The 23,650-nt window shown below is 23.4% G+C and overlaps 1 protein-coding gene and 1 long non-coding RNA gene across 4 annotated transcripts in view; one reads left to right on the top strand and one right to left on the bottom strand.

The window, feature by feature from the left end:
- The window catches only part of LOC145945592 (uncharacterized), a 290,305-nt gene that overhangs the window by 265,990 nt on the left and 665 nt on the right, over positions 1-23,650 (bottom strand). The gene's annotated exons all lie outside the window — the stretch shown is intronic.
- On the top strand, positions 589-14,884 carry LOC145945647 (aminopeptidase N-like). Of its 3 annotated transcripts, none has more exons than XM_083054718.1 (12): positions 589-677; positions 1,739-2,196; positions 2,542-3,009; positions 3,903-4,086; positions 4,524-4,683; positions 7,882-7,957; positions 9,278-9,657; positions 10,201-10,490; positions 12,682-12,887; positions 13,345-13,701; positions 13,802-13,871; positions 14,743-14,884. In XM_083054718.1, the coding sequence occupies exons 2-12, from the start codon at positions 1,760-1,762 to the stop codon at positions 14,878-14,880; spliced, it is 2,766 nt and encodes a 921-aa protein (XP_082910844.1). In that variant the 5' UTR covers positions 589-677; positions 1,739-1,759; the 3' UTR covers positions 14,881-14,884. The 3 variants fall into 3 exon arrangements, with proteins under 3 accessions (XP_082910844.1, XP_082910843.1, XP_082910845.1); XM_083054717.1 differs by having other exon boundaries at positions 2,521-3,009; XM_083054719.1 differs by lacking the exon at positions 1,739-2,196 and having other exon boundaries at positions 599-677; positions 2,521-3,009.

Genomic DNA, 23,650 nt, shown 5'->3' with positions numbered 1-23,650 from the left:
TAATATCAAACAATAAATTTAATCAAAACAATTGTTTGTTTGTTTCTTTGTGTGAAAAAAACATTTTCAATATAATAATACAAAGTAAGAAAACGATATTATCATCAAGAAGTTAATATTATGTAAGAAAAAATCATATTGCGATTTACGATAATTTTATAATTTAACTTTCTTTTTGAGCGTTAAGGATTAAACGCAAATAGTAATGTATAAATTAAAAAAAAAAAGAATTTTTTCTTGAGACTAAATAGTTGCGTATTTCTTCTAAACGATCATGTATTTTCTTTAAACCAATTGATTTTTTCTTAACTACTTATACTTTTTTCATATAACTGTAATGATAACATCAATGAGGATTGAATATTTTTCAAGATATTTTATAGTTTACGTAAAATTATATTAAATTGAAATATATAATTTTCTGTAAATTATATTCACCTTTGGGAAAATATTGGTAATCTGAATTCTTAAGCTACATTCTGTTCTGATTAGGTAGTCGACAATTCGCAGTATGACACAACCTTCAAGGAGATATTTATTTGACATTGTGTATTTCATATGTTATGATACCGTCAGTATTCGATGGTCGTTCGAAGAGGTAAAATCGAGATTAAGTGATACTTTTGTCTAGCACTTTTAGCTAATATAAAATAACAGCTCGTGATTCAACAAATAATGTAAGTAAAATAATGAAAATTTAAATATTTCTTCTTACATATATATATATATATATATATATATATATATATATATAAATGTGTAGAGGAAAAGATAACACATGATTACAGATATTTATTTTCTTAAAAAAATATTATTCTGTTTCTAAGAAATCATTTTATATTCTATTTATTTCAATTATTGTCTCTAGTGTCTCCACATTGCAGTTTAGGTAAAAACATTTAAATTTTGATTGTAAGAACATTTCACAATTATTATAATAAGTTACAAAAACAAATAGCTTTGTTTAATTTATTTAATTTCAAATAGATATTAAAAGTCAATGTCTCACGTATAATTATGTTAAACTATGTTAAATATTTGATAAATATAAAAAAAACAAACAAGCATAATGAATATTAATTTTTCTAGTATGAGAAATGTGTATACAATAATAATGAAAAGTTTTTTTGCGTCTTTTACTTAAGCTGGATCAGATTTGCTCATGAAACGTATATAAAAGAAAATATATAAAATAAATTTAGCAGTTTGCAACAGCTTTTTCTTTGCTTTTATTTCTACATTCTGCAATAAGCATAAACTATAGATTTCCAGTACTGGCAGTGAATTTTGGAAAGTATCCTATTTGTATATATGACATACAAATGACACATATAAATCTGATATTAATACTGATAAACATATGTCAAACCAATAACAGACAAAGCCCAGTTATTAGAAAAAATTGTTTTATACATTCCTGTGTTAAAATCTATATACATTATATATTTTTAAATTTGAATACAGTTTTGAAAAAATTTTATCTTCGATAAAAAGCTTTATTTCAGGTTAAAATAAAAATCTCTAAAAGAAATTTTAGCTTCGACATTTATATGAAAATTATTTTGAATAGAAAATGCTATAAAGTATAATAATTATTATATGTATATGTTGCACTATATGGCATTTTAATTATATATATGTTTCCTCGAACGGAAGTCGGCAGTTTTGCATTTTTCTTATATTTACTTGTTGTCTATTTCTGTTTCTTATTTCAATCTTAATTAAAATGTGTTTGCAGATATTTAAAGCAAAAGCTGACATGATGTTCCCCAAGCTGTCATTAATTATTTTATTACACATCGTTGTAATGGCAATGGCTTTTTCGTCAAACTGTCTGGTACCATACCATTATGATTTGAAACTAAAATTAGAATCAAGAGAAAAGTTAAAGGGCGAGTCCAATATCTTAGTTTCCTTAAATTGTGCAACTCAAAGCATAATTTTTCAAGTATCAACTTTGATGACTATATCGAAAATGAATATAAAGTCGGTAATGAATTCAAAAATATATACACCAAATTATATAGATTGGTTAAGAAATGGTACTGCCGTTTTTAATTTCGCTGATCAATTAGAGCCTGATAACAACTTTGAATGTGGACCTTATTTTGTGAATATAGAATTTGAAAACCTCATATCTGCACGATATTCTTCAGAGTTTTTGCGAACTTATTGGTCCGAACATAAACAGGAAGAGTGAGTTAATATAAAGATATATTTAAAATAAGCAATAAATAAATATATATAAATAATATATAAATATATGTATAAGTGCATACAATATAAATACATATATAATATATATATATATATATATATATAATATTAATAATATATTTGTTTTGTTGTGTTTGTGTATGAGTAATAAAATACATATATAATAATAAATAATAATGAATAATGTGCGATAAATATTATCATATTTTAAAACATTATTTGTATATTGCGCTTGCACATTTTGCAATGCTTTTCTAATAATTGTTGTAATGGTAATTGCTGAAAAGCTGTCATTTTCTAGAGCATTTATTTAAAACGTGATAGGTGGATGATCCTGATAATAAATCAGCCACGAACAGCCCGAGAATTATTTCCATGTTTCGACGAGCCGGAATTAAGTGCCACCTTTAATATTTCTGTAGAACACAACAAAGAATATAAAGCTTTATCGAACATGCCGGCACGAGAATACGAATTCAAAGCCAACGACATGATGTTTACTCATTTTCAAACGACACCTAGAATATCTCCCAACAACGTAGCAGTTTTGATATATAAAAATCACGTTGTGCATCCGATTAACGTTTATAAACAGAAAGGGACTGCTATCACGACGTGGTGCAGACCGGATTTGGCACGCTACGTGAAATTCGGTTTATATGTTGCTGCAATGATAGCTATGCGTTTAAAAAGCGAATGGAATATCCTGAAAGATGTTTCAAAAGTGAATTGTGTCGCCTTTCCGAATTTCAAGAACAAAATTTGGTGGACCTATGGTCTGGTTATTTACAAGTAATACATACATTCTAGTAATGATTGTAAATATATATGAATATATATTTAAAATATTATATTATTATTTTTAAAATTCAAAATTTAAATATATGCATGTTTCTTCTTCTATTGTTACATTTGATTTCTTAATTAAATAGAGACTTATCACGGTATTTATCCAATTATTTATTTACTCTAGAAATTTAGAGTATATTATATTTTATGTAATTCGGAAATATGTACTCTTATCGATGCTCAAGTAATTTCTAAGCAATTATAATAAATTACTATAAAACACATACATACATATATATAATATTTACTTATAAACTAATTACCGAATAACTACATTTATATGTAATAGCCATATAATAATTGAGAAATTTGTTTGTTGTTATATCAAACTAAGAATTCAAATATTATCAACGATTTGACACAATTTTGAATTTTTATTTTAAGGATATAAGTTTCTGTTCTTATTATTAAACTCATTGTATGAGTACAATTTCTATATTTCATATATATTGATTGAAAATTTGCAAGATGACTTATTCTGTCACTTCGAGAAATAAAAATGATAACCAAAAATATTGAAAAATATAATTATCATACTTATTTCGATTTTGAGAAAGAAAAAAATAAATTTATATAAAATAATTACATATATTTAACATATATTATATATTGAATAAATTGTTACTAAAACTAACAATTTTTTTGTTTTGTAATGTTTAATTAATCCATATTAAAGTTTATTAAAATTTTAGTTATGTATGACAATAATATTTAAATTATATTGTTTTGATATACGTATGTAAAAACATTTAATTGTTACATAAGCAAAATATGCAAAATTATAACAAAATGGTTCGAAATAAACATATTAATTATTATTTACAAACAATTTTCAGTGAAGCAGATATTACCTACAATGAGAAATTACATCTTCCTGCGCATAAATTTATAATAATGCACTTAGTAGCTCATGATATAACATCTCAATGGTATGGCTACCTCTTCGATCCGCTTAATTTGTCTCACTGGTGGTTAAACGAGGGCTTTATTCTGTTCCTTGAAACGTATGTCGTCGATAAGGTTTGTATTCTAACATTAATTTCTAGCGTTAATTATGAGAAAATTTGGTTGTGACAAGCTAAAAAATTTTGAAATTGCCTTCTCATTTGATAAAGGTATAGAATTAATGTTATTATATTATCTTTTTCACTATCTTGCAATATAATCACTATTTGAGAACATTACAGTGCAGATAAAAAATATACTTAAAATTTATTATTAGATTTTAAGCAGAACTTGCGTTTATATTTTTTAATCAACAATAATAATTTTCATCAAATTGTTAAATAATTGTATACACATTTTACTAAAATTTTTTAAAATATAATTTAAATTAGTATATAAAATAGCAATGGTTGCATTAGAAATAGCTAATAATTTTATACATTATTACTTATTATTAATGTGATTTTCTTTTAACATTTTATATTTATTCGAATACATTTATATGTCTGTAGGCTTTACCAGATTCTCGCATGATGGACTTGTTCTTAGTTCAGGCTCAATATGAGTCTCGATTTCTAACAACAAACGCTACAATGGATACAAATAATTTTACGAAAGATGCATACAATACATTTAAAATTAATTCAATTTTTACTTTTTCTTCCATTAAAGGTATGTATGTATGTATGTATGTACATTTAAATTATGAATTATGAATTAATTGATATATATATATATATATATATATATATATATATTTGTTATAATTTTGCATATATTGCTTATGTCTGTAAAGACCCAGGCTCTTTATTTCGGAAACGGCTTTAGATATGAAAAAATGTTTCAGACAAAACTTGTACGACTTGAAGGGGGACAGATGATAAAAATATGAACTTGACCTTGAGTGACCTTAAAAAGTACCGGGACGGCAAATTATCTCGAAAGGATGACGTTTTCTGAAAAAATTTTCTTATTATTGCTATGTAATGCGTCGCATAAAACCCTACAACTTGTATAAAACATTTTTTCAGAAAATGTCATCCTTTCGAGATATTCAACCGTCCCGGTACTTTTTATACACCCTGTATATATGTATATGGGGCATTCCACGTAAAATCAACGACTTTTTTCTCCGACCATTTTTTATTTTCTTCATTTTTTTTATGTTTTTGTATCCATTGAAAGTAGCTTCCATGAAGTTTATTAATTTTTTTAACTTTATCAATTTCCGAATTACTTACTTTTCTAAAAAATTGATTTTAACAATTTCGGAAAATTATAAATATTTATAACTTAAAGAAAAATAAAAATATTGTCATTAATAAGGTGGTCATTTTTTTGGCTTTGAATGTATTTTTCGAAAAAAATATTGAAAAAATTAAAAAAAGAAAATTTAATAGTGTTTTAGTCAATTTTATCTGAAATAATTTTTTTTTTCCTCAATACAACACAGCATTCGATTTTTTTCAAAAGAATGTATATTATTTTAGACATAAAAACATAATTTTTGAGCTATTGGCGAAGAGGGGATTCAGATATTTTCGATTTTTCGAATTTTTTAAAATTTTTTTTTTAAATCGCACTTTTTGGTATTTCACACCACTCTGATTTAAAAAATAAGTATTTACAAGATTAATAGATACTTATTTTGAAGTTTTAAAGGTTTTGAGAGTCAGGAAAATAGAAAATTCCAATATTTTTAATTTTTTTAATACATTGATATTTTCGTTTTCCCTGACCCTTTAATACTTCAAAATGAGGATCTATTAATTTTGTAAATACTTATTTTTTTAATCAGAGTAGTGTAAAATATCAAAAAGTGCGATTTTTGAAAAGAGATAGAGAAAAGAGATAGAGATAAAAATCTAAAAAAATTAATAAAAGCTACTTTCAATAGATACAAAAACATAAAAAAATTTAAGCAAATCAAAAATGGTCGGGGAAGAAAGTCGTTAATTTGGCGTAGAATGCCCCATATATATATTTACACACATATAAAATACATTTATATAAAATTATGTAAATAATATAATTAAACAATAATTACATTGCCACAAACATAAACATATATCAATAATAACAAATTAATCAAATTTAATTTTATATTTATTTAATCTTATTTTCTCATATTTTTGTTTTAAATAATTTTTGCTTTCTCATAGAGAAGCTTTGTTTTCGTGAAAAAAATTTTTTTTTCATATTTCTATGCCAATGTGTTTAGAATATTCTAAAACATCGAAAAATAACATTTAAGAAAAATGTCCTTATGTGTGTGTGTATGTATGTATTTGTCCACCCATGTTTTTTTAAATTTAAATATCTCAAAAATTATTTGACTTGCAGCGTTCCAATTTGATATACAAGTAAAGTAGAACAACAATTTTATTTACTGTCATTTTTATAAAAATTCATACATTGTTTCATTTTTCATAAAATTTTGAATGTTTTTAGAAATAATTGTAGTTGCTCTAATTTCCGTAAATTTTAAGATATCGGGATAATTTTTTTTATGTAAATAGACTATTATTAAAAGATTGTTGGTATTAAATTTGACGAGAATCGGTGAAATGATTTATTTTTTATAAAATTTTGAATTTTTTGAGAAATGTCTGTGGTTCCTCTAACTTTCGTAAATTTTAGGATATTTGGATAAATTATTTTACATAAAGAGACTATCATTTAAAGATGTTTGGTATTGAGTTTGGCGATGATCGGTGAAAGGATTCATTTTTTATAGAATTTTGAATTTATAAGAAATGTGGATTTTTATTTTTCGCAAATTTTGAGATATCGAACAAATTTTTTTTTACATGAATAAAGTACCGATAGGATATTTGGTATTGAATTTAATAAGGATTGGTACAGGGTTCACTTTTTATACAATTTTTAAAAAAAATTTATGTGGTTATTTTATCTTCTGTGAATTTTGAGATATTAGACAAATATTTTTACATATACTTTTTTAAATAAATAGAGTATCATTAAAGGATGTTTGCTATTTAATTTGACGAGAATCAGTAAAAGTTTTGTTTTTTTTTATAAAATTATCAATTTCAAAAAATGTTTGTACATGCATTAACTTTCGTAAATTTTGAAATATCGAACTTATCGAACATTCGAAAATATCATTAAAGAATGATTAACAATATTATTGATATTTAATTTGGGGAGAATTTTTAAAATGATTTATTTTTTATAAAATTTTTAATTATTTTAAAATTTAAATAATTTTTTAAAAGTTCTGAATTAAATATCATAAAAGCATGATTAATATTAAATTTGTTGAGAATTGGTCAATTTCTTTTAATTGTAAATTGACAAATTATACAACATTCAGAACACAGTAACATAGAAATCCTAAAAAAAAATTTTTTTTTTTAATAATTTTTAATTACATATAGGGTTTGCTAGTATTGGAAAAAATTTTGCAAATGGAAATTTGCACATTGCTTCCTCACCATTTTATTTCGCTAATTAAGATGGTTTTTCAATTATAGCTTCCTCATAGAGGAAGCTTAACTTGCACATTGCCATAATTGAAAGACAATCTTAATGAGCAAAATAAAATGGTGAAGAAGCAATGTGCAAGTTAAGCTTCCTCTAGGAAACCATAATTAAAAAATGATCTTAATTAGCGAAATAAAATGGTGAGGAAGCAATGTGCAAATTTCCATTTGCACAATTTTTTTTATATTATAATTAGTTCTCTCTTTCCTCTCTGTCTCTTTCTCTATCTCTCTCTCTCTTTCTCTCTCTTATATTTAGTATTATTATAGTTATGTTTACATGAACATCATGGGTTACATTATTATATATATCCACACTTATTTAAAATATGTATGCAATTACGCATACTTTATATTTTTATAGGAGCCCTTATATGGCGCATGTTACAAAGTGTAATTTTCAATGATATATTTTGGACCTCTATCAAGACATATGTAAAGTGAGTGTTACTTATGTTGTAATATAGTAATTATAAGAATTTCCTTAAATATGGACACCCGTAAGGTTTTCTCTAATATAAATTTTTATTAAATATTCTATTAATTAACCTTGTTTATTTTAATGAATGTTATAATTGATGTAACACCCAAAAGCATAAAATTATCTTCACAAAGAAACAAAAAACCAAACAAAAATATATTTTTTCTCAGATGTCATAATGCAAAATTTATGAACATATATTGTAATATGGACTGCCTGGTTTTATTAGAAATTGAAGTCTGTTAGAAGTGTATCTCTATGTATTTTACTAGTTACTTGATTCATATGATTTACAAGGGCTTGAGCCACCACGGAGAGACAGTACTTTTGTTTCAGTTTCCTTTATTACGTACGGCTAGTCAGTCTGTCTGTGCTTTTCGTTGGTCGCATCCGGACATGCTCACTGTCGAAACACTTTCGTTTCTTTCATACTTTTGTTATTCCGGTGCCCGGACATTTATAGTGATCTTAATAAACTTACATTTATACGTAATCAAAAATTTTGTTACTCTGCCTAATTCCAACAAAGTCTAACTGGCAATAATAATAATCTTAAATATAAATATTTTTTATGAGACCTCTCTCTCTCTCTAATATATATAGTAATACCTAAATCATATTATGTTAAGTTATTAAACAATATTATGTTATCCATCGGTCCATATTTGGGAAATTTTTTATATATATAATCCATAATAAATATACCTATACACAAAACGTATAGAGAATTGTATAATATATGTAAGAGCAAAAATGTATATTAAAAACTTTTTGAAAGATAATAAAAAATACACGCAGTTTATGAAAGTGTATCTAATGATTCAAATTGGTATCTATAAATGCAGTTAAAATATAATTCTGTCAACAAAATAGTTTAGAAAACAGTTAAGAACTATTATAATAAAAATATATAAAGACAAAGATTCAAATAAAGTACACAAAAATATATGTATGTATTGCACCTTCTTATATATAACGAAAACTCTGAAATATGCAAATAAAATAATTAAGTAATTATTGAAAAAATAAAATTTTATGGTTTGCATCAAATATATTAGCATTATTTTATGCAATTTGCTGATATGAACCCTATATCGTAAGAAAATTGATCGTTTTTTAAATCAATTCACCTTTAATGTAGTCAAAGTCAACATTAATATCAAAGTCAAAGTTATTCAAACTGCATCCGTTAAAACGAATAGTAATAATTTTATATTTTCCTAATGCGAATCAATTATAATATATTGTATTTATTGCCACAATATGTTAAATTTTACAGGCTTTCCAACTTCAATTCGAAAACTCCGAATGATCTGTGGAACGTTATGGAGAATGAGACAAAAAAACTCGATGTTTACGATGTATGTTACCTTCAAAACGTGAAAGAGATGATGAATATTTGGTCTACACAAAAGTATTGTCCTGTGCTAAATGTGACACGAGATTATTCTAACGATCAAGTGATAATATCGAAAGAGTTTGACGACAATGTCAATAAAACCCCATATTTTATACCCGTCACCTATACTATGGACACAGACATCAATTTTGACATAAATTGGCCAAAAATTAGTGCTTGTTTAGCGAACTCAACACCGACGTTGAAAATACACCTTGATAAAGAAGTTAAATGGATCATTGTCAACATACAACAAACTGGTAAATATTAAATAAATTATAATATAAATTATAATATATTAATATTCTTTCTCTCTCTCTCTTTCTCTCTCTCTCTCTCTCTCTCTCTCTCTCTCTCTCTCTCTCTCTCTCTCTCTCTCTCTCTCTCTCTCTCTCTCTCTCTCTCTTTCTCTCTCATTACAAAGAATCTTTCTATATTACACATATTTATGGTTATATTTTTATAAATTTCGGAATTAAATTATAAAATATTATATTTTTTAAATTATTTTGCAATATTATCATTAAATATGTACGTTAAGGTGGATAATATTTTCTAGTTGTAATTAATTTAAATTTATACAATTTTGTACACCATTTTTATTTTTTCAGAGATTACTTATTTAATTTAATTATGGCACCTTTTTATTATAACATGTATGTTTGTACATATATGTTCAATTTCTACAAAAATTAGTTTTTATAGGTTTAAAACAATATGCAAAAATAAAATTAATGTAATTCGAAATTTTTTTTATATTATACATTTAAAAAAATTGATTAAATTTATCTGTTTAATAATAGGATACTATCGCGTCAACTATGATAAGGAGAATTGGCAAAGACTTGCACGTTATTTAAATTCTGCAAACTATACTAATATACATGTTCTTAATCGAGCGCAAATCATCGATGACGCATTCTATATGGCGATGAATGGAAAACTTGATTTCAACATGTTCTGGGAACTTGCGAGCTACTTATGGCGAGAGAAAGATTACATAGCATGGTACCCTATGATCAAAGCTTTTGAATATACATCGGTTATTTTTGCATTTCCAAATAATACAAATGAATTTCCCGATTCGCTCCAGGTACTGTCAATAATGAAGTACGAGGCCCACTTTTAAAGTAAGGTCCGTTTTGAAATAAAAGAAAGATCTTATCATATATAAATAATTTAAAATTTAAACAACTTTTACAAGTTAATTTTATTTTTCCACATAATCATCATTGACTTCCACGCATTTCTGATATCGTTTCAAAATCTTTCTAATTTTATTGTCTTAGAAGTTTGCGCATCTGTCTTGAACCAGTTAAGAACGCTGTCCTGATATTAAAAATGCGTGCAAGTCAATGATAATTATGTAAAAAATAAAAGTAAGCTTGTAGAAGTTTTTTGGCTATAATAAATTATTTTTATATGTTAAGAAATTTTTTTTTTTTCGAAACAGACCTCACGTTAAAATTGCGCTTCGTATATCAATAAAACTGTGTTGAATATTAGGTCAATAAGAATACAAATTTGTATCATTAACAAAGTTATATGATAACAATTTTATATCATAATTCTGACTTGCTTAAATAATAAGATATTAGGTAATTAAAAGTAATAATAAACATAATTATATGATTATACGGAAATCTTATAATTACGTGCTGTTTTTTTCAGGATCAAAATATAATGAATTAATTATGTGTTATGTACACAGTACTTTTTCTTTATTCGGAAACATAATAATGCCATTTGTAACAAATTCACAACTTTATATTTTTTTTCAGTAATGCGTTAAAACAAATTTTAAATATATCTCTATAGTTACTTTCGAGTTTACCCGGCATATTTTCTAACATATGTGTAAACGCACACACTAAAAGCATTGAATTCTTTTAAATATTACGATACAATTTGAAAATATTGTTTTTATAATAACCTTTTATTAATCACAGTTGCAATGAAATTGTGCGACTTTTATTTAAATAAATATATATAATATAAATTTGTATTTATTTTGCTTTATATTTGTTTTTTGTATACAAATTCATACATATTAGAAATGAATTTTAACATAAAATTTAATTTAATTTATAATGTATAATATTTAACCAAAATTTTGAATCTGCATAAAGTTAAAAGCGTAAAAACAAGCAATTTTTTCAAATTTAAATTAATCTGTTATAATATTAAATTAAAAACTTATTTTTATGTATTTAAATACTTACTTTTTTCATTATAAAGATAAATTTTAAAAAAATGTTTTTCAGAAAAAAAAGATGTTTCTCTGATTAAGAAACACGAAGATTTACAATTATAAAATTATTACGTACTTAATATATAGATATTAAATTTATATTGCTTTTATTATATTTTTAAAGAAAAATGTAGTATTTTAAAAATGTTTGTGTTTTTATGCAAACTTAACTTGATTAGCATTAAAAAAAAACGATAATTGTAACAATACGATAACGCAAGTAACTTTACAATGTCGACAACGAATGGCAGTATAGTATTATTAATTTTAAATCTATAATGGGAAACGATAATGAATTATTTTTATAAAATAATTTTCCCAACGTTATCTTTCCTTTTTTTTAGAAAAATCTAATTTTAAAAGACATTTAAATTTTAACGTGCAATTAAGATGCTGATATTAATGCGTCAGTATCAAGAAAAAATTAATTTTTTGTTGAAACTAATTCTAAATGCATGGGGCACTTATCTTAGTACAATAACAAGAAATTGAATAAATCTTAATTCAAAATTTTATTTTTATTAACCGTGCTTAAATAAACATATATTAATATAGCTTTATTAACTATTATATTACATTTTACTTGAAAAATTATATCTGAAATATATTATATTTTGAGATTGATTATAATTGTAATAAGATTATAATTTGTACCCAACTTTTATAAATAGTACAATAAATGAATAATTAAGAACAATTAAAAATAAAGTAAAGGGTCCTTCAAAAATGACAATTAAATAGAAACGGTAAAAGGCATACAGGACCAGCGTAGTTGTTAAGACGCAAATTATGTTTCTCAGTATATGGTAATACTAATGTATTTTATTAATAACGATTGGATACAAAATACGCGACCGCTTTCGCGTTTGATACAAAGAACGCGAAAATTTAAGAATTTAATAATAAAAAACTATAACGCTAAACTATAAAATAGTTTTAGTCAATAAGAATGTATATTTCTTGCATATATATTATATTTGTAACTAATTTTAAGACTGAAATTTATAAAAAGTTATTTTTTATCAAATTTCAGGAAGTATTAAAGAAAATAAGAAACCTGTTTCTACTTATACCCCAGGATACGTACGATCAAATGATACAAACTAACAACGATCTTGATAAATCTTTAAAACAAGAACTCGCAAGAATCGCATGTATTATCAATAATACTTTGTGCATTAGAGCAGCTGAACGTCAAGTAGAATTATATTTACGTAATACTACAGAAAATATGTACTCGTAAGTATTTTTTAATCATTATATTTCTCAGTATTTTTTTAAATCTTGTACGCTTATATTTGATACATTTATTACTCGAGAAAGAAACCATACAAAATTAAATATAAAAACATGTATGTATATATTTATGTATATACACTCGGCCAAAGAAAAAAGTACACTTGAAAAATAGTAAGAAATTGTGAAAGTTGAAGTATTTATGACTCAGCTAATAATTATGATATTAAGGTGTTTAAAAAAAAAAAAAATAAAGCTTCAAGTCTGTAGTCTGTTTGAGAAAATTTTACTGCTAATTAAGTGGAATGATCAGTTATGCAATGACAAATAACAGAGTGAGAATTGCAAAACTGATAAATAGATGGTCAATTTTCGTGAATTGCACGGCGTAAATCAGTTGACGTAGCTCAATGGGATAGAAAGCACGTAAAAATTCAATATTCTTTTCTGTATTGCGTAGAATTTTACCTGGGTGGCAAAAATGGACTTACTGTAATGGTTTAAAGTATGCGAATACGAGTACATGGATGCCTGTATGGGAGGAAGCATCCAGGATATACAAAGAAAGATCTGATTATAAAATGTTAGAGGGCCTTATTTGTTCCGAGGATCCCCAAATAATCATTCATTATCTGTTCCAATTAGCAAACTTTGAAAATATATTCATAGATAATGAAGATGAAACAATAGCAAATGAAATAAAGCGTAAAGTTAATTCTGTAACTGCTAATATTTTTCTTTCTGCTCTATCGAAACATGCTAAGAACATTATACTACTCCAAAAATTATTGGAACATTATAAAACACTAGAGTTTAGGCAAGAACATTTTTTTAAATAGAATTATATTGTTTATTATCCTAAAAATTTATTATGTATGTATTAATTAAAAATCTATACATATTATTTGTTCTTATAGTCATGTCAATATAAATGCAGCATTAATTGTGGCTGTTAATAATGCATATTCAATTGAACAACTTAACGAGGTAATTTTATACTTATTTATAAAGTTTTATTACAATATTAATTTTTTATTAAAATGTATTAAATATATTATATCATATTATATATATTTAACAGATGTTATATTTTATGTATATAATGTACGTATTTTTCTTTTTTATATTGTTAGATATTTTGTACAGGGTGTTTTATTTTAATTTTTCCAGGAAAATGTTTTCGGAATTAAACAAAATACGAAAAAAATGTCAAAATAAAAATGGTAAAATTTCAAGGAGGAAAGAAATTGTCGCTACTGACTGATTTCTAAGGAGGTGATTTTCGAGGTCATTTGAAGATAATTTATGTTTTTCTTTTCTAAATAGACAGCTACCTTAATTTTTTTTAATAAATAATTCCTCGCAATATTTGGCGTAAAAAGTTATTAGGGTAAGATGACCAAAAATGAATACTTTACGAGATATTTTATATTTTAGTTTGACATAATCGTACATAAATTATGAAATATCTCGTAAAAAATTCATTTTTCGATTATCCTATACCTTTATACTTTTATGCTTAAAATAATGAGAGAAATCAATAGGTGTAAAGAAAACACATAATTGTTTGTAAGAAAATGTATGTAGCTGCTAACTGCAAATTAAATACTTTTACAAGCGCCGACTTATTTCTTTCTTGAAATCTTACAAATTTTATTTTATCATTTATTTTTTCGTATTTCGCTTAATTTGAGAGATATTTCCTTGGGGAAATTAAAATAAAACTGTGTATCGATATAATTACTTATGCTTACTGTTTAATAATCGTGCATTCGTTTTTCATTATTATTAATTACGAAATTATTAATATCAAATAAATATCAGATAAATATCAAATTTAAAATAATATTTATTTCAGATATATGAATTGACAAAGACGTTATATTTACCAATACGTTTGGAACATATTGCACGCACGATCAGAATACGTACGCTTAAGATATCGGATCAGCTGGAATATTTTCGAAATTTGTACGAAAAGCCCAGTCTTGGTTGAATTATTATAGAATAATTGCAACTGCAATTCACATACATTGACAACTGCAACTGTAACACACTCTCTATTTATTAAATATTTAATAATTTAGCATAGATATTTAAAATAATTTCTCAAATGTTTATAATGCTTTACATATTTATTATTTAATTCTATACATTACTTATATGTCAATTTGATTTTAATTATTTTCTTGATTGTTTTTAGTTATATTGTGTTATATGTTAAATGTATTTAACGTTAAATAAGCTATTATATTATTAGTTTTAGTGTTTATAATAAGCATTAATATAATACTTACGTAATGTTTATTGTACATACATACATACATACATATATATATATATATTTTATAGATATAAAGAATTTCTCGCCTAATTATTTTCAGGCAATGAAATTATCTCATCATTTCGTCCTATGTCTGGCTTAATCTCAACTTAACTCCTTGAATGCGTAATGAGTATAATTTCCAGTGTATCTTATACTTATATGTATATATATATATATATATATACACATATCATTAATACAAATCAAAAGGAATAAAAAATTATATATATTGTAATTTTATTATGCGCAAAGTAAAAATTTAGATAGATTAAGTAGTACGAGTAAACAATTTCTTAATACGTTTAGCCTTTTCGTCGCGCAATCGCTCAGCTATTAGTATAAAATCATTAATGCAAATAAAAACAATAAAAAATTTAATGCACTTAATATATCATAATTTTATTATACGCAAAGTAAGAATCTAGATAGATTAAGTAGTACGAGTCAACAATTTCTCACTACGTTTAGCCTTTTCGTCGCGCAATTATTTTATCGTTAACATAAAAGTATTATAACATATTATTTACAACATATTACTATTTTAATATTTTTAACATATTATTGTTTTAATATTTAATTAGCAAATTAACATCGCTTTATTAATATTTTTTGACATACATCAGCTTATTAAAGCATTAATTTGCTAATTACATTTGAAAATAATAATATGTTATAAAAATTAAAATAATAATATGTTTTAAATAAAGTATGTCATAATTCTTTAAACTCAAATAATATTTTTAACATTTATCTGATTCCTGTCAAAAATATTAATAACAATTAATATATAATATACATATAATATTTATGTAATATTATGTATTTGAATTAATATATACTATTAATTATGTATGTATATATTAATTAGTATATTAATAAATATATATATATATATACACTGGCGGATTCTGGGGGGGGGAGGGGGTTAAAACCCTCCCCCCTTGCAAATTAAAAGAAACAGTTTTGCTGAATTTGTTTAAAAAATACAAATAAAGAAAAACAAACATTAAAGAGCTATCGACGTCAGGATCCGCTAGTGTGTATATATATAAGTATAAGATACACTGTAAATTATACTCATTATGCCTTCAAGGAGTTAAGTATAGATTAAGTCAGACATAGGACGAAATGATGAGATAATTTCATTGCACGAAAATAATTAGGTGAAATTCTTTATATCTATATCATATATATATATATATATATATATATAATATATGTTATATCTATATAATATATATTATATCTATATAATATATATTATATCTATATAATATATATTATACAGATACAAAGAATTTCACCTAATTATTTTCGTACAACAAAATTATCTCTTCATTTCGTCCAATGTCTGACTTAATCTTAACTTAACTCCTTGAATGCGTAATGAGTATACTTTACAGTGTATCTTATACATACATATTGTATATATTATATATATATATATATATATAAAGAATTTTGCCTAATTATTTTTGTGCATGAAATTATCTCATCTTTTCATTTTATGTCTGACTTAATCTAAACTTAACTCCTTGAATGCGTAATTAATATTTACAGTGTATCTTATACTTATATATATATATATATATATTATATATATAAGTATAAGATACACTGTAAATTATACTCATTACGCATTCAAGGAATTAAGTGTAGATTAAGTCAGACATACGACGAAATGATGAGATAATTTCGTTGCATGAAAATAATTAGGCGAAATTCTTTATATCTATATATATATATATATATATATATATATACATATGTTTTTCTTTATTTGTATTTTTTAAACAAATTCAGCAATTCTGTTTCTTTTAATTTGCAAGGGGGTGAGGGTTTTAACCCCCCCCCCCCCCCAGAATCCGCCAGTGTATATATATATATTTATTAATATACTAATTAATATATACATACATAATTAATAGTATATATTAATTCAAATACATAATATTACATAAATATTATATGTATATTATATATTAATTGTTATTAATATTTTTGACAGGAATCAGATAAATGTTAAAAATATTATTTGAGTTTAAAGAATTATGACATACTTTATTTAAAACATATTATTATTTTAATTTTTATAACATATTATTATTTTCAAATGTAATTAGCAAATTAATGCTTTAATAAGCTGATGTATGTCAAAAAATATTAATAAAGCGATGTTAATTTGCTAATTAAATATTAAAACAATAATATGTTAAAAATATTAAAATAGTAATATGTTGTAAATAATATGTTATAATACTTTTATGTTAACGATAAAATAATTGCGCGACGAAAAGGCTAAACGTAGTGAGAAATTGTTGACTCGTACTACTTAATCTATCTAGATTCTTACTTTGCGTATAATAAAATTATGATATATTAAGTGCATTAAATTTTTTATTGTTTTTATTTGTATTAATGATTTTATACTAATAGCTGAGCGATTGCGCGACGAAAAGGCTAAACGTATTAAGAAATTGTTTACTCGTACTACTTAATCTATCTAAATTTTTACTTTGCGCATAATAAAATTACAATATATATAATTTTTTATTCTTTTTGATTTGTATTAATGATTTTATACTAATTGCTGAGTGATTGTGCGACGAAAAAGATGAATATAGTAAGAAATTGTTGAATCGTACTACTTAATCTATCTGAATTCTTACTTTGCCCATAATAAAATTACGATATATAAAGTACGTGTTATTTTTTATTGTTTTTGACTCGCATTTATGATTATGTTAATGATTAAATGATTGCGCGACGAAAAGGCTAAACGTAGTGCGAAATTGTTGACTCATACTACTTAATCTATCTATATTCTTACTTTGTGCATAATAAAATTATAATATATAAAGTGTATATAATTTTTTATTTTGTTTGATTCGTATTAATTATTTTATATTAATAGCTGAGTGATTGCGCGACAAAAAAGCTAAACGTAGTGAGAAATTATTGACTCGTACTATTTAATCTATCTAAATTCTTACTTTGCGCATAATAAAATTACGATATATAAAGTGCGTATTATTTTTTTATTATTTTTGACTCGTATTTATTATTTTATGCTCATGGCAGAGTAATTGCGCGACAAAAAGAAATCATTTCCTCTTTTAAAAAAGATATGTAAAATCGATACTCGCATATATCAAAGTTCAATTTTTCACTTTTCCGCGATACTTATTCGATGTTAAGATTCGCGATGTGTGTTATATTCGTAGCATCCAGAGGCTGTCATCGCGAGAATTAGCAGTTTGACAGTTTGTTCAAAATAAAATTAAATAAAATTACAATATTAGTTTTAAATAATATGTTGTAATCCGTTAAACTCGATTGACATTTTTGACAGTTAGCAGCTACTAACTGTCAAAAATATTAATCGCGGATAAAGTATTATAACATATCATTTACAATATATTACTATTATAATATTTTTAACATATTATTATTTTAAAATTAAATTCGCAAAATAACGCTTTATTAACATTTCTTGACAGATGTCAGCTGATGAAACTTATCAAACATCTAATTTAATTAAATTATATAAATATTAAGTTGGGACCAATATCGTAAAAATGAAATTATTACATAATGAAGCAAGAGTCAAATTCTTAATGAAAATGCATTCAATATCTTTCAAATATATAATTAAAATGATTAAATTGATCAAACATCTAATTTAATTAAATTATATAAATAATTAAATAGAACCAATATCGTAAAAATAAATTTATTACATAATAAAGCACGAGTCAAATACTAAATAAAAATGCATTCTATGTCTTTCAAATAAATAATTAAGATGATTGAAATATTCTTAGATCACAGTTATTTAAATTATATAAATATTTAAATGGAACCAATATCTTAAAAATGAATTCATTACATAATAAAGCACGAGTCAAATTCTCAATGAAAATGTATTCAATGTTATTCAAATAAGTAATTAAAATGATTAACCTTATCACACATCTAATTTAATTAAATTATATAAACATTCAGATGGGACCAATATCGTAAAAATGAAATTATTACATAATGAAGCAAGAGTCAAATTCTTAAAGAAAATGCATTCAAAGTCTTTCAAATAAGTAATTAAGATGATTGAAATAATCTTAGATTTCAGATATTTAAATTATATAAATATTTAAATAGAACCAATATCGTAAAAATGAAATTATTACATAAAGAAGCGAGAGTCAAATTCTTAATGAAAATGCATTCAATGTCTTTCAAATAAGTAATTAAAATCATTAAATTGATCAAACATCTAATTTAATTAAATTATATAAATATTCAGATGGGACCAATATCGTAAAAAAGAAACTATTAAATAATGAAGCAGGAGTCAAATTCTTAATGAAAATGCATTCAATGTCTTTCAAATAACTAATTAAAATGGTTAAACTTATCACACATCAAATATAATTAAATTATATAAATATTCAGATGGGACCAATATCGTAAAAATGAAATTATTACATAATGAAGCGAGAGTCAAATTCTTAATGAAAATGCATTCAATGTCTTTCAAATATGTAATTAAAATGATTAAATTGATCAAACATCTAATTTAATTAAATTATATAAATATTCAGATGGGACCAATATCATAAAAATGAAATTATTACATAATGAAGCGAGAGTCAAATTCTTAATGAAAATGCATTCAATGTCTTTCAAATAAGTAATTAAAATGATTAAATTGATCAAACATCTAATTTAATTAAATTATATAAATATTCAGATGGGACCAATATCGTAAAAATGAATTTATTACATAATGAAGCGATAGTCAAATTCTTAATGAAAATGCATTCAATGTCTTTCAAATAAGTAATTAAAATGATTAAATTGATCAAACATCTAATTTAATTAAATTATATAAATATTCAGATGGGACCAATATCGTAAAAATGAAACTATTAAATAATGAAGCAGGAGTCAAATTCTTAATGAAAATGCATTCAATGTCTTTCAAATAAGTAATTAAAATGGTTAAACTTATCAAACATCTAAATTAATTATATAAACATTCAGATGGGACCAATATCGTAAAAATAAAACTATTAAATAGTGAAGCAAGAGTCAATTTCTTAATGAAAATGCATTAATGTCTTTCAAATAAGTAATTAAGATGATTGAAATAATCTTAGATCTCAGTTAATTAAATTATATAAATATTTAAATAGAACCAATATCATAAAAATGAATTTATTACATAATAAAACACGAGTTAAATTCTAAATGAAAATGCATTCAATGTCTTTCAAATATATAATTAAAATGATTGAAATAATCTTAGATCTCAGTTATATAAATTATATAAACATTCAGATGGGACCAATATCGTAAAAATAAAACTATTAAATAATGAAGCAAGAGTCAAATTCTTAATGAAAATGCATTCAATGTCTTTCAAATAAGTAATTAAAATGATTAAATTGATCAAACATCTAATTTAATTAAATTATATAAATATTCAGATGGGACCAGTATCATAAAAATGAAATTATTACATAATGAAGCGAGAGTCAAATTCTTAATGAAAATGCATTCAATGTCTTTCAAATAAATAATTAAAATGATTAAATTGATCAAACATCTAATTTAATTAAATTATATAAATATTCAGATGGGACCAATATCGTAAAAATGAAATTATTACATAATGAAGCGAGAGTCAAATTCTTAATGAAAATGCATTCAATGTCTTTCAAATAAGTAATTAAAATGATTAAATTGATCAAACATCTAATTTAATTAAATTATATAAATATTCAGATGGGACCAATATCGTAAAAATGAATTTATTACATAATGAAGCGATAGTCAAATTCTTAATGAAAATGCATTCAATGTCTTTCAAATAAGTAATTAAAATGATTAAATTGATCAAACATCTAATTTAATTAAATTATATAAATATTCAGATGGGACCAATATCGTAAAAATGAAACTATTAAATAATGAAGCAGGAGTCAAATTCTTAATGAAAATGCATTCAATGTCTTTCAAATAAGTAATTAAAATGATTAAATTGATCAAACATCTAATTTAATTAAATTATATAAATATTCAGATGGGACCAATATCGTAAAAATGAAACTATTAAATAATGAAGCAGGAGTCAAATTCTTAATGAAAATGCATTCAATGTCTTTCAAATAAGTAATTAAAATGGTTAAACTTATCACACATCAAATTTAATTAAATTATATAAATATTCAGATGGGACCAATATCGTAAAAATGAATTTATTACATAATGAAGCGATAGTCAAATTCTTAATGAAAATGCATTCAATGTCTTTCAAATAAGTAATTAAAATGATTAAATTGATCAAACATCTAATTTAATTAAATTATATAAATATTCAGATGGGACCAATATCGTAAAAATGAAACTATTAAATAATGAAGCAGGAGTCAAATTCTTAATGAAAATGCATTCAATGTCTTTCAAATAAGTAATTAAAATGGTTAAACTTATCACACATCAAATTTAATTAAATTATATAAATATTCAGATGGGACCAATATCGTAAAAATGAATTTATTACATAATGAAGCGAGAGTCAAATTCTTAATTAAAATGCATTCAATGTCTTTCAAATAAGTAAATAAAATGATTAAACTTATCACACATCTAATTTAATTAAATTATATAAATATTCAGATGGGACCAATATCGTAAAAATGAAATTATTACATAATGAAGCGAGAATCAAATTCTTAATGAAAATACATTCAATGTCTTTCAAATAAGTAATTAAAATGATTAAACTTATCACACATCTAATTTAATTAAATTATATAAATATTCAGATGGGTCCAATATCGTAAAAATGAAATTATTACATAATGAAGCGAGAGTCAAATTCTTAATGAAAATGCATTCAGTGTCTTTCAAATAAGTAATTAAAATGATCTGAACATCTGGTCTTAAAAATGCGATTATATATATATTTGAATAATTTTAATTCATAATTTTTAGTTTTATATATAGTTATACAAATATAATATAATAATTATATATATTGTTATCATTTAGGTATACATTAATCTATTTTACTGTGTTACATCGAAAAAAAATTTATTATAATTTGTTTGAATATTATTGTTGAATTTAATGTGAAAAAATTATCGTCATAAAAAAAATGTACAAAATTTTTTTTTTAAATATTTATATCAGATAAAATTAATTTCATAAAAATGTGATAATATTATGTATATAATATGTTATAATATTTTAAACTCGAATATTTTATGACAGAAATCACCTGATAACTGTCAAAAAGAATTATGACATTATTTAAAACATATATTATTATTTTAATTTTTATAACATATTGTTAGTTTAAAATTTAAATAAATCGTTAATTTGCTAATTAAAATTTAAAATAATAATAGGTTATAAAAATTAAAATAGTAATATATGTTGTAAATAATATGTTATAATGCCTTAGCTGCGATTAATATTTTTTGACAGAAATCAGCTGATAGTTTTCAAAAATAACAATCGAATTTTAAGTATTATATTATATTATTTAATACATATTATTATTTTAATTTTTATAACATTATTATTTTAAAATTTAATTAAAAAAACAAATTTTCGCTTAATTAATATTTTTTGACAGAAATCAGCTGATTAAAGTGTTAATTTGCTTATTAATTTTTTAAATAATATGTTTTAAATAATATGTTGTAATATTTTTGACAGTTATCAGCTGATTTCTATCAAAAAATATTAATCAAGTAGAAGATCTTATAACATATTATTTACAACATAATACTATTTTAATTATATTACTATTAAATATATTACTATTTTTACCATATTATTATTTTAAAATTTAATTATCAAATTAATGCTTTAATCAGCTGATTTCTGTGAAAAAATATTAATCAAGTTTATACAAACTTTATTTTATTTTTTTTTAAATATTCTTTTTAACAAAAAATCGAAGAATGGCGCGCGCGTAGCGCGCGATTGTGTTGTTCTAGTAACTAGTATATAAAATCGAAGAATGCGTGTAGCGCGCACTTGTTTTTTTCCGGTGTTTAAAAAAAGACGTGTCATAACTTGAAGTTATGATAATTAAATCGCGACATTAACAATCAAAAAAATTAATCATTGCACCTAATAATTAAAACTTGTTAAAAAAGATGAAGAAAGAAAGAACGCATTTAAATATATGAGAAAACATGAATAAAATAATTCTCACTTCGATAATAGAAAATGTTTAAAAAAGACTATATAAATTATCTTTTTTTTTTTAAATTGAAATATTCATCCTAATTAATTGTGTGTTTATTCATTTTGAGGTAACGGATAGTAACTATCTACAATCTACAGTCTACAATCTACATTCTAAATCTACATCTCTACAATCAAATATTTATGAAACCGTTACCTCGTAATAAAATAATAG

This window comes from Prenolepis imparis, unplaced genomic scaffold (assembly GCF_030444845.1).
Source record: "Prenolepis imparis isolate NDT839.2.m4 unplaced genomic scaffold, iyPreImpa1.0 SCAF_14, whole genome shotgun sequence".
NCBI lineage: Eukaryota > Metazoa > Arthropoda > Insecta > Hymenoptera > Formicidae > Prenolepis > Prenolepis imparis.
This window is presented reverse-complemented; position numbering and strand designations above follow the sequence as displayed.